Here is a 17,328-nt window from a genome sequence, read left to right on the forward strand (position 1 = left end):
TATATATATATATATATATATATATATATATATATATATATATATATATATACTTGCCATCTAAGTAAGTCATAAAACTTGGTTTCGACGTCGCTCGAATTCTCGAGACAGGCACTTAGGGCAGTTATATCAGTTTTAGAGTTGTTGTAAATTCAATGTTGTATATTCAAATTATTTTTTCTGTCATTCATGGTTGTTGTTTCAAAATTTCGAGCAAAGCTTTAGTCTGTTTTAATAAAGATTTCAAATAAATATGCTGGCGCATGGCCAGCAATTATCCATGAAAACTAAAAGTTTGAATCATATCTTAGAATTGCATTTTGCGAATTCTGTCTTGTGTTATTTTAAAGAAAATGTGGGTCCTTAAGATACAAAGCATTCTAAGAATCTAAGTTGTTTCGATAAATAAAAGTTTTCTAATCTTTCTAAACCTCTTGGCTGAAATACTGGGGAAAAACGCAGGAAATCGTAAGGAGTTACTCAAAATATTACCCTCTTTATTTTTACATTCTAAATAGCTGCAGCTTGAACCAGTGGTTTCATTTATTTTGCAACTGTTCCTGAGAGGACTTCGACAACGTCAAACTTTGCTATTTAGAATTTAGTTGCTAACATTTAGTATTGCGCTTTTGAACAATGCATTTTTTGCGCTTTACTTTTTTGTTTTTATTATGTGCTTTGGTGGATTCCCATTCGCCACTAACGGAAAAGAAGTCAGAAAATGGCCTAAAGGTTAAATCCTTGTGCGAAACAAGTGAAACCATCATTGACAATTTGCAGAACCAGATAACTCAAGAAACGGTCATAAGGCTATCTTTACTGAAACATGTGTATTCACTGGTCAACGACATGATTAGTTTGAAAAATGAAATGGCTGTCATGAAAAACGACGCAGAAGAAATAAGAAAAAGCACAGAGGATCTTCGGCATGAAGATAAAAAAATGTTGAATGAAATAGAACAGATGAAACATGACCAGAACGATACAATTGAAAGGATAATGAATGTGCAGCATGAGCATAATAAAATGTTAAGTGAAATAGAACAGCATATGACAATTAACCATAACGACACCTCGGAAAGGATAGTGAACGTGCAGCATGAATATAAAACAAAGTTGAGTGAAATAGAAGAGAGAATGAAATATAACCATAATGATACATCGGAAAAGATGGTGAATATGCAGCATGAATATAAAACAAAGTTGAGTGAAATAGAACAGAGGATGAAAATTAATTATAATGACACATCGGAAAGGATTGTGAATGTGCAGCATGAATATAAAACAATGTTGAGTGAAATAGAAGAGAGGATAAACTATAACTATAAGGCCACATCTGAAAGAATAGTAAACGTACAGAATGACCTCGTGAACGTCAATAATTCTGTAGGTTTTCTTTGTAATTATACCGACAAAATCGATGATAAGAACGGTATCCAAGGTATGTACAGCTATAAATATTTCGTGGTCACAAGTCTTGATATAGAAATTAGTGCTTATGAAACAATCTGTTCCAGATCATTAGCATCAATATGTAAATCACTCCTCTTCGTTTCACTATTTGAATAATTAAACTACATCTACATTAATTTTTTTTTACTTTTACTTAGTTGTCGTGTTTCACATGAGTTAAAACACCCTCATTTCACGTCATTGAAATCACGATTTAAATTATATTTGTCAATGCATTTAAAATGGGTTGTTTTTAAGATGCTCTGTAGTTTTTTTTTTATAATTATAATGAAACTGACTGTCATACGATTACTATTCAAAAAAATCATAAGGGAATTTTTTTCAGACGATTTAATCAGACTAGAGTTATGTTAATATAAGCCACTGTATAAAAAAGCTCAGGTGATTTTTTTCTATGATAAAAAGGAGGTACAATTCAGCACAATGACTTAGGCAGGATTTGTACCTTTAAATATCTCTTGTTTCCTTGAGCAGCCCTATGCTAAACTTTTAAATTAGATTTCAACAATAATTACAGATGTTTTTCTAAGTAGTTATATAGTACACGATGAAAAATGTACAATTCCCTTCATCGTCATCAAAACTATATTGAATCGCAGAAAACAGAATGAAAGATTTATCAACCGAGCAGGAATAAATCCAGTCTAGACTGGGTGACCTGCACAATGAAGATCAAAGAATACTCTCTGAAAAACAACGCATGATAACAAACCATAGTGAATATACATTTTGAAAAAAAAATTTCAAGATAAGGGAAGTTTTAGAACGAAATTTCACATTATATGGTTATGGTTATATGGTTTTTCCATATCTGATGCCTGCTATTTAAGGAATACATATATATTATATATATATATATATATATATATATATATATATATATATATATATATATATATATATATATATATATATATATATATATATATATATATATATATACAAAAAATGAAAAGAAATATCACAGTGTCCGGTAATTAATATGAAAATAAAAAAAAACAAGGCAACAATTTTAGTAAAACGTAAGCGCTTTCATTACTTCTTCAGACGTTTTACAATTCAAAACAATTGTTTTGAATTGTAAAACGTCTGAAGAAGTAATGAAAGCGCTTACGTTTTACTAACATTGTTGCCTTGTTATTTTTTATTTTCATATATATATATATATATATATATATATATATATATATATATATATATATATATATATATATATATATATATATATATATAAATGAAAACAGAATGCTACAGTCCAAATTAAATAAAATCTTTACTGTTAGCGCTTTCAGCCATGTTGGCTCTTCAGACAGTTATGAAAAGTTCAAAACGTTGCCAATAACGTATAATAATATATATGAACATGTAGGATGCTATCTGTTTTGAGCAGTTGTTACATAGATCGACAGAATACTTTCCTTTTCAAATAATTTGAAACAATAAAGTACTTCTTCATACTCACTTTAACATGCATTGTTTTCTTTAGCTACTTATTGCTGATATTATTTTGCTTTAAACTGATTGATCAATTATTGTTGTGCATATATTTGAATTATAGGCATATTTCAAGCATGATAATAACTTTCTTTCCATCTAGACTGCTTAGAATCAAGCCACTGTTGGTTGCTGTATAGTTTTGGTTATGACAATAGCTGGAATGGATGTGAAGGTGGAAGCCAGTACGTAAAGAAGACAAACTATTCTTCTGCCCCTTATCTTGGTGTGATGACATGTAATTCGACAAGGTATACTATGTATATGCTTTTCTTTATTAATAAATAGCTTATGAAAGTTTTATTTGAAGATTCTAATTTATATAGATATAGCTTTTGACAATTCTATCATTCCGCAAAAAAATATAAGGTAATACATTGTATGTGTTAAGGGGCCAAGTGTTCCGCGATTAATGCAATTTTTGTCAATCATTAAATTTTAACAATTTTCAATTTTGAAGATGAACTAATGCAATATATGCTTAACTGCTTTTATTAAGTAGATGTCTATAACAATAATACTCAAGTATTCTGCAATATTTTCCTTAAAAATTATCTTATTTTGAAACCCCGGGGAACATGGAGAACTATCCGTATGTAAGTTAAAGAAAAAAATAGTGATTTATTTATTTATGTTATTACTATTGTTACTTTTTTTTTGCTTTTCTATTATTGATATAAAGTAAAATACTCATTCTCAAGAGAGTTGAAGCTTTATTTGAAATTAAATTTAGAATTATACATTGTAAAGCAAACAGTGAAGAGACGAATTTGGAATAAAAACATATTCATAACATATTACATTACCTGAGTTTACATAAGCCATGACATGAGCACTTGATAATAATGTACCCAATCAAAAAACTATATAAAGAAATTTAATACATTTTTACCAGTGCAATACTGTAATTTATTTACTGAATAAAAGTGATATCTTGTCACAGTGTGAAAGGAAAACAAAATGATATTCCGTCATAGTACTAGTGTAAGAAAATATCAGAAGTGCCACAAAACTCTTGATTTTCCTTGTGAGACAAGATTTTCATTCTATATTTTCACTCGTATACTTGTAAAAAAATTTTTTTTTTTTAATCATGTCCCACTCGTAAAATAAATTCCATATTCAACTACAAAACATTGATTATCCTCTATTTTTTTTCTCAAGATACTGTTGCTTCTTTTAAAATGTTATTTAAACCTTTGCATACTTAAGTTATTACTCCCACTGAGTGACACTATCACCGGAATTATCTTGCTTTCATTCTTGTTCTTCTGACAAAGTTCAAGACAAAAACGTTCAGGCATTCGAATTTTACTGCCTTGCCTTTTATTTTTGAGCCTTAAATAAATGCAATCTATAATGTACAATCTGTAAAAAGCTCTGTGTGGTGCATTGATTTGCAAGCAATTTCCTGTAAACGTCTTTAGATTACTTCATATAGTTGTCAGCTTATTTCAATTGAAAAAAAATTATTGTAATTTAAATTTCCATGTTTATTTCTGGGTATATGCTATGTAAAAAATAGAATTGATTGTAAATTGTGAAATGTTTTGATCGTGTGGCGAGTATAAATGTTATTTTACACATTACTATTTCTCTTCTCCCTACACTGGTTTACGTAGTCATGCAATTTATCGTTCATGATTTATACTTTGATAGATACAAGCTGTTTTTGAGTAAAACAGTTACCGGCACATACTATAACATTGCTGATACCGGTGGTAATGGACAGGATCACTGTGAACTTTTGGGGACTGCCCAGGATGGTGTATTGCCTAGAGACTACGTAAGTTCACCAAACACACAAGGTGAGGAAAGATGTTGTATAAGCCAATTATGATTTGAGTTATAATGTATTTCCTTCTTCCTTTTTACATATTTAAAGCCTTTCTTTCCTTTTTACATATTTTAAGACTGTTCGATCATCAGTGTTTTATCATTATTTTTACTTTAATCCTATATGTCAACTTTCAGACCAATGTCATTAAATATAATGTTGATAAATGGCGTGTTTACCCTTTATCTTAATAAAAATATTTAATATTCACAATCAGAGTTCTTGTCGGATGCTAAAAGAAGCAACAAAACTTCCTGCTCCTAGTCTGACTATATTGAAATATTTCCTAATTTGTTGGGAAAAATACAGTGCATTTTATACATTTTTTTTACAAAATAATGTTATAATGAAATTGATTTGTATTTTATTTCACTCTAATAAAAGACCACGGAAAAATAGATCTAAGCTCAGTAGCTTGGCTTTTTTACTTTTTCAATTCTTTCATCTTAGTCATTTTTTTATCAGGGACGATATTATTATTATTTAAATGAATAAAAGCGTAAAAAAAAATATTGATTAAAGTGCAATTTAGAGTGAATTGTTATAGAAATTAATGAATTCTAAGGATTTGTTGTTTTTCAGGTAGAATATACACCATGATTGGGTTGTAGTGCTGCTAATATAGTTATTTTTTTTATATTTCTTTTTGAACAAAGCCAGAGGAAATTTAGTTATTGTTCTTTTATTGTTACTTGTTACTTTAAATAATAATGTGCTTCTCAGTCACAGTTCAAAGCATATAAAAGTTTAATCTCCCATTTTATCTCCACTGGGTACGGGTTTCGAAGAAACTATTTTTACAAGATTGTACCCTATATTTCTGTATTTTTGTTTTCAGGTTTCTTCAGAAACTTTCAGTAATAATTGAAAATAATGTTTAAGACAATGCAAAAATTGCAAAGCAAAGTCACTCGTCAGTTTGTTAGTATTCTGTCTCATAAGATACTGAAACTTATATGCAATGTACTAATGTCATGACATTTCTAAATCAATAATTTACGAAACGAGTAATACTGATGACTTGTGAAATATATCTACGAAAAATATGGAGGAAAAAAGCTTTTCTTTTTCTACATTGCCTTCAAATAAACTTCTTTTTTTTTATCAAAAAGTGTTATAAAGTATAGCAATTGCCAATGTTGTCTTTTTTAAAGGTTTCTATCGAAGTGGAAGGGGAGACACATTCTTGTATGGAACAATAGGATATATACCACAGCGGACAAGTAAATGGTATGAAAAATGGATCGAATGTGGTGTCAGCATACCGGGAAGTGACAGGGTCATACCAAAGTAAACCCACCGAAACCCTACTCTATTTCTTATGTATTATTAAATATATTGAAAAAAATTGTCAGGTTTGTTTTAGAAACATCTTTTTATTATAAAATATAAAAACAAATCTTCTTTCTTATTTTTTATTCTCCCACCCGACCTGATTTTCAGAATTACGAAACTTATATAGCAAATACTAAAAAAAAAACTGTTTGAACACCCCTCCATGGATAAGTCCGTGGAAATCCAACTACTCCCCTACACACACACACATACCCACTCACACACACACACGAGATATGTTTCTTTATTTCATTTATTTATTTATTTATTTTGCTCGTCAAAATATTTCTAAGACAGAATTGTGTTGAACGGGCCGACTTTGAAGATTAAAACTGATAAAAAAAAAAATTAGTTCACGCTTCTACATGTTCTAAAGAGCCTTATTCCTAACTCTAAGGACAACAATTTCATAATTTTTTGTTTCGTGTAGTCATTCAAACACGTTTGCTTCAAGATGGTCTTGAGTAATTTATAATGAAAATGTATTGTTGTCACTACCGACCTCTAGTTGTGATGGTTTCTTTGAATTTCGTTTACAACCAAAAACAAATATTCTTTTGGATGACCTCTGTTCACCAAGAAATAACAAGATTTGTTACAACTTGACTATGACTTTATCTACAAATATACAATAAATAATAAACAGGGTCCATAAGGTCCACATGGGGTCATCACTAGATGGTTTCCCTCTATATGTAACATAATCCTGCCTCTGATAAAAATCCTAAAATTTCGTTGGTCGAGAAGAATACTGTACTTAACCATTTTATGCTGCATACCGACATTATATTGTTGATGTGCCCCCTCCACGTGACTTACCAACCACACATCAAATCAATATGCCCCCTCCACGTGCCATACTGTCCAGATTATGAAAATGTATTTTTTTTATAATAAGATCCATGATGGTAAACATTGTGAAGTCATTGGTATAAAAAAGATTTCTTCAATACAGCAAATGTCCATTGCTGGTCAGAAGATGAGGAAGAAGCAGTACGTAAACTTTTAATAAAATCGTCAGAAAAAGAAATGAAGACAAACGCTAACATGTCAGTTGAAACTGTAGTACTTCTCAGCCATATGTAAATATAAGCAAACCTGTCTCTGTTTGTAGATTTTAGTCTAATAAGTTTATTTTAACTTTCAGTCACAGCACAGTTTAAAGAAGCAATGTTTCGCATTTTTTATCTTTTCTTTTTACTTTTTTTAAATAGAAGAATAATAACAAACAAAACGACATTTCCTATTTTTGCAGAAAAAGTATTCATTGCATAAGTGTAAGTATAAGGGGCTTAATTTTTTCCTCATTGTATATTTTACAACTTGTTTAGTTCTTTTTTGTCTATGTGAAAAAAGTGATTGTCTAAATTTCAAATCGTCAAATTTGTCTTCTAATGTAGGAAAAGAATAATTGATTAATTATTTGGTCAGATTAAATATGAAATGTGGAAGTTTTTTCGATCCTTTTCATACATCTGCACATTCTTAGAAAGATTCTTTTAACAGATATGAAAGGTATGTTTTCTCATTTTGTAACAATTTTTGTGTAAGGCTTGGAGAAATTTGGTCAAATTGGCCGTTATATTAAAATCTGACGTATCCTTTTGTCACAGGGCTAGCAAAAATATTTACCAATATAAATTTGAAACAAAAATGTTTAAAGCTACATCTAAATACATATAATTTACAACTTTTCACAATCGCGTATTTTGACCATGTTAAAATATTGGCCATAAATTCTTCATTCGATTAGGACCATCTCAAGACAATTGGATGATTTTTAATTTGTTTTATCATCATGCAAATTTAAAGATTATAGTTACTTTTCCTCATTTCTTCTGTGTTGGTTTCATGATATCTAATAATTCATTTTTCTTGTTGATATATGTAAAATTTTTGACCAATAAAAACGATAGTTTCATAAGTAACAGGCTGATTAAACATGCAGGTTCTTAAGATCTTTAAGAATGTCCGCTCCTCAGCCAGGAACTATAGCTCTTAAAATTATTATTTAATTTTAAAAAGTCTCAAAATGAAGTTTGAAATCGTAATACTTTGTGCAACAATTTTCATTTCATACATCTCAATATTAATTAAGGTTCTTTGAAGTCTTAGAAACAGTCTTGTTAAAAATTGACATTTGTACCTCTATTATAAAATTAGAAGCGATCTGTGAATGTCTTGTTGCAATGATAGCGGAAGCTTTTAACATTATGTATTAAGGGGCTTGGACACAGATTTGAAGTTAATATTTTCTCAAATTTTCTGTGTATTATCATGACTTATGAAAATATAATGAAAATATAATAAAAGCATGTTCAGAAACTTCTTTTATCTAGAAATTATTACAACTACGACTTTCGGGATGCGTTTGATTGACACAAATCCTTGCTTTCGCAAAGTAAACTTAATCCTTAATAATTATGAAAAGTAGAATTTTTGTTGTGTATTAATAAAAAAAATATTGAAACTATAATTCAGAAAATCCATAGTTCGTGCCCTGATTACAAAAACAGATGTTAGACGTGACGTAAAGAAGAATGTCATTGTCATTGAATTCTAAGAATATTCATGTAAGTTCAATTCATTTAACCGGTTTTATTTTTTGAATAACAAAAGAAATTTAGAATATAAACAATGCAACTTTGTCTAGGCCCCTTTATATGCCAAAGTAAAATGAACTAAAATAATGTGTAAGTATATAAAAACATGCAGATTCTCGGAATGCCTGGACACCTCTAGTTTTTATTCTAAGATTCATGTATATATGTTGATCAATTTTAATTTAGAAAATGTTGAGATGGCGCTTTTATTCGTGTTTCCTAAGAATAAATATTTGAGATTTGATAATTTTCCGAATATAATTTGATTAACAATAATTATGATTTTTGTAAAATACCATACGTGAGATATACACCTTACTTTATGAATTCAATGACATTTTTGTGACCATTTCAATTACTTAACTGACGATTTTACGAAGGATTAGAGCATCTTAAGGATAGAAGATGCATTCTGAAAATGCAAAAAAACTAATTCATGATGTATATTTGAAATCCTGTCAGCAAAATTAAATTATTGGTACAAGTTGCAAATACTTGAAAAACAAAGCAAGGAAGAGCTTAGACTCTTCTTATTAAAGATTTTTCTCCTCATGCTGCAATGTTCACAACCAAAATATTTAAGTGGTAAAATAAAACGCATTTCAAAGGTCATCAAAACAACTTAAAAACGCCCTTGTATCTTAATTACCTACTACGGAAGTGTATCTCTGTAGATCTTCAAACACTTAAAACTTATGATTTAAGGTGGTATGTGTGTGTTCTTCTTTTCAAATTTATGTTATCTAGGAGACTAGTTTTCAAACACATTTTCCATCTAATGAGAAGTTTTAAATGTTAAAAATAAATTCAGTCCGTACTGTTTGCCTTTTTGCATTATTACTTAATACTTTATGCAATACTTATGAAGAGGTCCCTTCTACATCATAATTAAAAACATCGAACATCAGTAATAATGATAATGATGATGCAAACTTTAGGGCGAGTGCAGTTGTGTCATAGTGGATACCTATTCATTTTTAACTTAAAAATTCTGCATCCAACCGCACGAGACATTTGGAGAGTTCTAGAATGTGATGTAATATGACGTAGTATGTTGGTTGTATTTCCATAACGAAGTTTGAAAAAAGCAGATTTAAAAAGCAAAGTTTAATCCACTATCTACTAGTATCTGTTTGGGGCTCGTAGGGATCATCAAACTAACTTTCGGCCTTTTGATGCTTACCGCACATACCAGTGCGACAAAGATACTGTATTGATATGTGAATGTTGGCTTGACAAATTTAAAGTAGATGTGGTATGCAAAATCATTTTGACTAATAACTTAATTAATCGTAATGAATCAAACGTAGATTATAATTTCTTTTTAAAAAGTTAATCTGGATTCAAAGTTTAATTCATTGTAGCGACTATTGGATTTGTGATATGTTGACTAAACGAAACTGTTCATATCCGTGTTTGAAATTGGCATTATTTTAATAATTATTTGTAATTTATATTTTGTTAGATTGACAATTTATAAGCGTCGCTTTTCTTCCAGACATATTGACAAAAAGTGGAATTTATCAACGGCCATAACGATCGTAATCAATTGTGTATATATTTCTGCTTATACGGCTAGTTATTTTGTTTGCATTTTAGAGCAGCAGAAATTTAATTCTGCAAGTGGTAATCCAACATATCTATAGCTCCCTTTCTAAGGTGAAAATTCTTCAAATTCATATGTCTAATTTATACAGTTTGGATATTTCCAACAATCAAATTGAATTTGAACTACCATACGTATACTGGATTCCAAATCTTACAAACAAAGATACAGAGCTGGTTCCCGTAAACGGTCCAACTAGCCTCTTTCTTTAGGTTTGCTAAAATTTTGACAGCAGTGAAGGAGAAACTCCTGGAGTACTGTACAAGATATTCGAGAAGTGGTTTAAATCAAATGTGGATATTTTAAAACTCAGAGGAACTTTCAGAAAATTTGAAATCTCTACTTTCACTAAAATAATAACATCAAAACGTAATACTTTTCAACTTTTTATACAGCTATTCCTCACGAAAAACTAATGTCTAAGCTCCATGACATCACGAACAGCTGCTTTTTTAATAAAAATAAAACTCGTAAATTTGCTTACCTTGTCATTGGTTATTTGCAAAATTATATTGTTAAAAACATTTTGAATGTAAACACAAGTACTCTGAAATTAATATTAAAAAGATTCTAAAGTTTCTGATTGACTGACTATATCTATCTTGTTTTTGGAGATCAGGACTTCTCACAAACTGTCGTAATTTCCATGTGTACTAATCGCGCCCCGTTATTAGCAGACGTATTTTTGTATTCATATGAAGCAAAATTTACTTCTCATGAAAAGAAGTTCTCTTGCTGTGGCTTTCAATTCAACATATAGGTATATCGACGACGTTTTGTCAATTAACAATATTCATTTCATTCATACGTTGATTCGATATCCCTTTGATCTCGAAATTTAAGATACCGCAGAGTCTGACACATCTTTTTCATTTTTGGATATTTTATTAGAAAAATTTTAATGGTAACTTAACAACAAAACTATATGATAAACTTGATGACTTCTGCTTTTATATCGTGAACTTCCTTTATTTATGTAGCAATATACCTGTATCATCTACATATAGAGTATATTTCTTCCAGTTGATTCTATACGCAAGAGCATGTACTAAGTATGAACAATTTATGAAACGAGGCAAGCTATTGACAAATAAGATGAGAAAACAAGGATATCAACAGTCTCAATGACCCTGTCGGCAATACAATCTTTCATTAAGTCGAATGCTGACTGACAATAATCTGCAGATTGTTGGCCATTATTTACACCTTGTTTACTTACGAATTTACAATTAACAATTTAGGAATTGTTTACGGATTTTTCCGTTTGGCCGATTAGGACAAGGAGTACACGGCTTGTGTGACCTTCGACAGGGATGCTTACTCTACATAACACCTGATCTCACCTCTGATGATTTAAGAGGTCGATGTTTGCTCTGCTACCAATTTGTATTGTTTTAATGGATTTTTAGATTGATTACTGTTCGTTATCTCTATATTTCATGTTTCTGAGATAGAATGTCTGATTCAGTACACCAAAACACGTGGGCGTTAAGGACGTACCATGATAGACATCTTTCTCGGCCATAGAATCCCTACATGTATGTATTGTTCCCCTTAAAAATACTTCATTCTTATAAAACAAATATATAAAGTTGTGGATAATGCCCATCCTAGAGTTTCTAATGAAGATCGCTGTGTAGCAAGGAATTAAAATCCACCGCAATGCATGCACAAGAACCCCCATTGGTCAATAATGTATTTCCTTGTAATTAAAAATAAATGCATAATTGTAAGATATTGGCTGTCGTCTTCTAATCATGTCAAATTATTTTAGTAAAACTTTATGGTGAAATAGTTGATCTTCTAAAAAAAAAAAGAAAAAGAAAAAGAAAAAAAAAGAAACTCATTCAAACATAAATCACTATCATATCTAAAACAATAGGAATAATTCTTTTCCAATATTTTACAATTATTGTAAAATCGTCTCATTGACATTACAAATTAATCTTATACAAGTAAAGCTCAACTTCTGCGGGAATATTAAATGTGCCAGTGTATAGGAAAAAGCAAAAAATGCCACTTCAGGTAGACTGCTAGCCCTCGAGGCATTCACACCTATAAAATTAAGTCCCATCCTCACTTGAAATTTACCAGCTGGTAAAAAATATCTTCCTCTTCTGCAAATTCTGAACTTTCTCTTAGCTCAGGCCTTGCCTTAAAACCTCGTAATATTTACAAAACAATGAAGATGTTCGTTTAAATACTACACGTGTACCACAACGCACTTTACATATAGAACAAATCTGATAACAAAACTAAGAAATGCATTATTTTATCAATGAATTCATAATACTAATTATCCTTTATAATGTTGTTGACCAGAACATAGATCATATTAACCTGATGCATTTAAAGGTTACCCAGAAAATGTCGAAAATCTCTCATTCATGTAATTGCCATATCTGTCAGCTTTCTTCACCCAGACATGCGTTCCGGAGGTCAGATTCGCTATTACCAAGTTACCCCCATTTCCATAATTTACAGCATGGCTGACAAATCCATATCCTAAGGATCCTTGTGAGCAATCTAATGTCGTGTCCATTCCTGATGCTTCATTAGACAGTATATTCCAGTAGAAGACATAAGTTCCAGTTAATGGCGCAGTGAAAATTCCAGATCGTGGATCGTAGGAATTTGTTGTGTCCACAACTTCAAAGTCAAAGATAACAGTTTGGTAGAAGCCAATCTTTCTCACAGAATGTGAAAGGCGGGCATGAAATGCAGGATGCAGTCGAGCATCAACGCCTAATTAATTTTAAATTCAAAGTAGATGTCAAACGTTGACACATGAACAAAATGAATTGAAAATCAAAGAATATTTGATTATAATTATCGGCAAAAGGCAGGGTACATAGAACTCTTCTGAATAGTATAGAATTATAAAGTATCAATTTAGTAGCATAAAATATTTAAATATTTAACTTTAAGCTTTATCAATTTATGTCTTAAATATTTTAATTTTTTAAAATATACATGTATCTAATTCGCAGGAAATTTTGAGATAATCTTTTTCATAATAACTGACCGATTGATCCCTTTTTACAGTATACGGTACTTACGGAAACTCTCTACAGTTGATGTCACATTTCTGACGTCTTTCTGCAATTCCTTAATCACTTGTAGCTTTGTATTACCATCCTTCTCCTTTCCCATTATGTGCTGGTCTAATTCTTCTTGCAATCGCTGTTTCTCACGTCTAAGATCAGTAACATTGTTTTCCAGTTCTTGTATTTTACCCAGTGCCTCGGACATATCTTTTTTCACTGTAATTATAAAGGCCCTCTTGATATGTGACAAACGAGTGAATTTTATTGTCAAATTTTGTTGTACCGTTACCTTATTTTGATGCCATTGCAAACACTCATTTATTTAAAATAAGTATATATTTGAACTCTGTAGTATTAATTAAAATAATCAACTAAACCATGAAATTGAATAGGATCTTATAACCATAAACAAACCCTGGACAATTTCCTCCGTCTTGAATTCAACAGTATAATTACGAAAGATTTCTTCTACAGTTGAGCGAAGACCGTTATGTAGCTGTATGTTTTCTTGTAATGTTTCACCTTCACTATTGTTCATTTTTATATGTTGGTCCAATTCCAAGCGCATTCTTTGATTTTCAAGCTTAATATTAGCATTACTCTTTTCTATTAATTCCATCTTTACCAGAACGCTGGTCATATCTTTTTTCACTGTTAACATTTCATTAACAAACACAGACATCGGATGGACAAGTCGTATTAAAGTTTCCTGACTTAATTGCTGCTTCAGATGGTAAATGTCTTCAAGTAACGATGTGTTGGTACAAACAACTGTTATTGGGTTGTTCTCGGATTTCAGGTCCGTCAAAAGCGAGTGTGTCGCTGACATGGATATAGAAATCCAACAAAAGAGCAGATTGAAAAATAGCATTTTTGGATGTGTAGATATAAGGAGTTATCACTTATGCTCCGTAGATATACTGCCTAATACTCGATGATGTACAATGAAAGTATTTATGAACTATATAAGGTATCACACCGCTAGTTGTTCAGTCAAAATATAGTTCCAAACAAAAACCTTTATTTTTTGTCCTGCATTTACAATCTTACATTTACCTTTCTAATTTAACAATTTGGTATCTGTAATTGAGATATTCATTGTCCTTTGTAAGCTAAATAATATTTCTAAAAGAAACTATTTTTTGGCATATGATACCGCTTATTTCCTGTAGTGTACTTGGGATATGTACAAACAATTATTTCTTCATGAATTTAACCCGATTTTCAAAAGTGTTTTGTTATAAATGTTACCAGGAATCATGGATGGGGGATAGTTTGATACTAGTGGCTATGTAGCAGCTGGAAACACATCCGAGAATTTTAGCATAAAAAAGTCTAAGTTACTACAGTCAAACCTCGTTATCTCTAACTCAATGGGACCGAGAAAAAATTCGAGGCAAACAAGGATTCGAAAATCCAGGATAAAATGTTTAAAAACAATAAGGGGTTGGGATTTTAAAATCACTTCGACAAATCCATGGAATTAGAGATATAGGTTGTTCGAGATACAGAAGTTCAACTTTATTTCTTAATCTAAATGTTGACTTATTCATTGAAGCAGAAGAACTGCAAGATAAGTTATTTCTTCATTTAAACATGATTTTGAAAACAGAGAAAGAGAGTTCATATGTATCAAGGAAACTGCAATTTTCTATCAGCTTTCACCCCAAATATACATGTACAGATTTGCACATATGATATCTGTACTCCCCAGCCATATCAATTGACCCACAATGTTTATTACTACTTAATCCTCTTGGTTTTTCCTAATGAAGAATCCTTAGCAATACTTTACACTCTCACAACACGCATTAGCATTTTTTGAGGTTTTAGATAAGTCATGAAAGGAAATGCATTTGACATAGATAAAACATAAATAATGTTGAGCCGTTGAATTTTGGTCTTATTTTTCACTTTTTCAAAAAAAAAACAAAAAAAAAAAAAAAAACAAAAACAAAAAAACATATTCTTGCAAAGAATACTTTATTATTGTCCAGGTAACTCATTACATTACTCATCTGGGTAATGATTATCATAATCAAACAGAAATAAATATCTTGAACTAGCCGTACAAAAACTATCTATTAAAAAATACTTAAAACAAACATACAGTGTATTTTTTATTAAAAAGGAAACTTAATACTTGTAGGTAATATGTAACATGATTTTAAGTGGTCAACTAAAAGTACAAATTCTAGTGTAACTACTAGTGGTAATATTTTAAAAGTTGGAGTATATACACTAGTCTAAGATTATCTCGGACTATAATTCTTATGTATATGGAATTGTACAAAAGCACTGCCTTAGTGAATCTGAAACTGAAATTGAATATGGTTTTATCAAATACTTGTGATGAACAGCAAGTAATTTTTTTTTACATATATATACATGCTAGAGATAGAACAAAATATCAAAGTCTCTACAAAAAATAATTTTTAAGGTCTAGAAAATATAATGAGATCTTGGAAGTGTTATGTACAAGGGTAACTGTACCGCATTCTTGGAACAATGGTACCAAAACTCCTATCACTAAAGGTTGTTCTTTTCTCATAAGAAGAATATAGCAGTTGTTTTCAAAGTTTACAATTTGGAGTCTGTTTTTATAAAAGTTCAATTAAATAAGCTGCGCTCCCAAAATGATACATGAAAATTAAAACGTTGAATATCTTTCAGATTTGATAGGTAGCCTATGTAAATGAAAAGGAGCCACCATAGATCTGTCAGATTGCTTTTTACATTTATTTAATACAGGCTAAGCATACAAGTTCTAAAGTCGTTACAGTTTGCATATTTTGCCCATAAAATGCAGATAAGATAAAGTAGTTATGATTCAAAGTCGTTAAATTTTGCTTATTGTACTCTGTCTATAACAGATAAGATATATGTACTTAAGAAGCAAAGTGTTTTACACTTCTAAGTTGTTATGATAAGCTCTAAAACCCTTTAATCTTCTATAATCACCTAAAATACTTTGAAAAGTTCAGGAAATCCTGTTTGGAGAGTGTCAATTTGAATATGTCCCTCTTAATTTTTTACACATATAATATTTGCAACTAATGCCAATCATTTTACTTTGCACCTGGGCTTTAAAGAGTTTTTTTTTCAGCGTTGAAAGAATTCAGATGTTAATAGCGATTCTCTGTAACCACTTAAACTTCTTTGCCACGCATGGTCACCGATTTTGATGAAACTTTGCACATTATTACAACTGGACACCAGAAACATATATCAGATAAAATTTCGTTGCTATGTGTCTTGGTTGCCATGGTAACAGCCAGAAAAGTTGAAAAAATTGAGATTTTCAGCTACTTTAAATCTTTATTAAGCCTTAATAAAGACTAAGAAAAACAAACAAACCATTCTCCCAAAAACATGACACGTTGTTGCCACTTATGCTATAAAGAAACTATTTAGAATTTATCTTTAAGTAAGTGGTAACCATGGGTACATTTGGAATACATTTTAGATGCTGAAAAATGCTGAAAAACGCTCTATAGTCACAAATGATAGATGTTACATGATCAAACTCAATCAACAACGTAAGAAAAACAATGAAAAATATTTGACCTCATGTAATTTGGTATTGGCAATATTATTCTAAAAATAACTTTCATGGTTGCCATGGTAACACAGTGTCACCATGCAAAATCTGTTGCTATGATTGGGTTAATGCTACTATCGTGAGGAAAAACAGTAAAATTCATGACTGGCACATATGCATCCTTAGGACCTTGCAACACCGACAACATAAGAAAAATTGAGATTAATTGTTACTTTGCAGTGTAACCATGGAAACAACGTAGTAGTTGTTTAAAGTGATATTTTTTTGCTGCTTTAGGAATTTTCTGACCTTTTAATCAAGAAAAAATATTATTTGAATCACCTTGAATAGTACTTATCTCGTAGAACTAAAGTTGAATATCATATATTGAT

At 30.5% G+C, this 17,328-nt stretch overlaps 2 protein-coding genes across 2 annotated transcripts; one reads left to right on the forward strand and one right to left on the reverse strand.

Annotated features, from left to right (window-relative positions):
- The first annotated feature begins 590 nt into the window (after positions 1–590).
- LOC133204354 (uncharacterized) lies at positions 591–6,098 on the forward strand. Its single transcript, XM_061340078.1, has 4 exons — positions 591–1,441; positions 3,071–3,218; positions 4,627–4,775; positions 5,959–6,098. Exons 1-4 carry the CDS (start codon positions 637–639, stop codon positions 6,096–6,098), a joined length of 1,242 nt encoding a protein of 413 aa, XP_061196062.1. The 5' UTR covers positions 591–636.
- Positions 6,099–12,704: 6,606 nt separating this feature from the next.
- Positions 12,705–14,224, reverse strand: LOC133204356 (uncharacterized). The gene is made up of 3 exons (XM_061340079.1): positions 13,810–14,224; positions 13,408–13,611; positions 12,705–13,093 (listed from the first exon to the last, which is right to left on the reverse strand). The coding sequence occupies exons 1-3, from the start codon at positions 14,222–14,224 to the stop codon at positions 12,705–12,707; spliced, it is 1,008 nt and encodes a 335-aa protein (XP_061196063.1).
- Between the last annotated feature and the right edge of the window lie 3,104 nt (positions 14,225–17,328).

Source organism: Saccostrea echinata, unplaced genomic scaffold (assembly GCF_033153115.1).
Source record: "Saccostrea echinata isolate AGI-Se365-2 ecotype Australia unplaced genomic scaffold, CSIRO_AGI_Sech_v1 ptg000052l, whole genome shotgun sequence".
Lineage (NCBI taxonomy): Eukaryota > Metazoa > Mollusca > Bivalvia > Ostreida > Ostreidae > Saccostrea > Saccostrea echinata.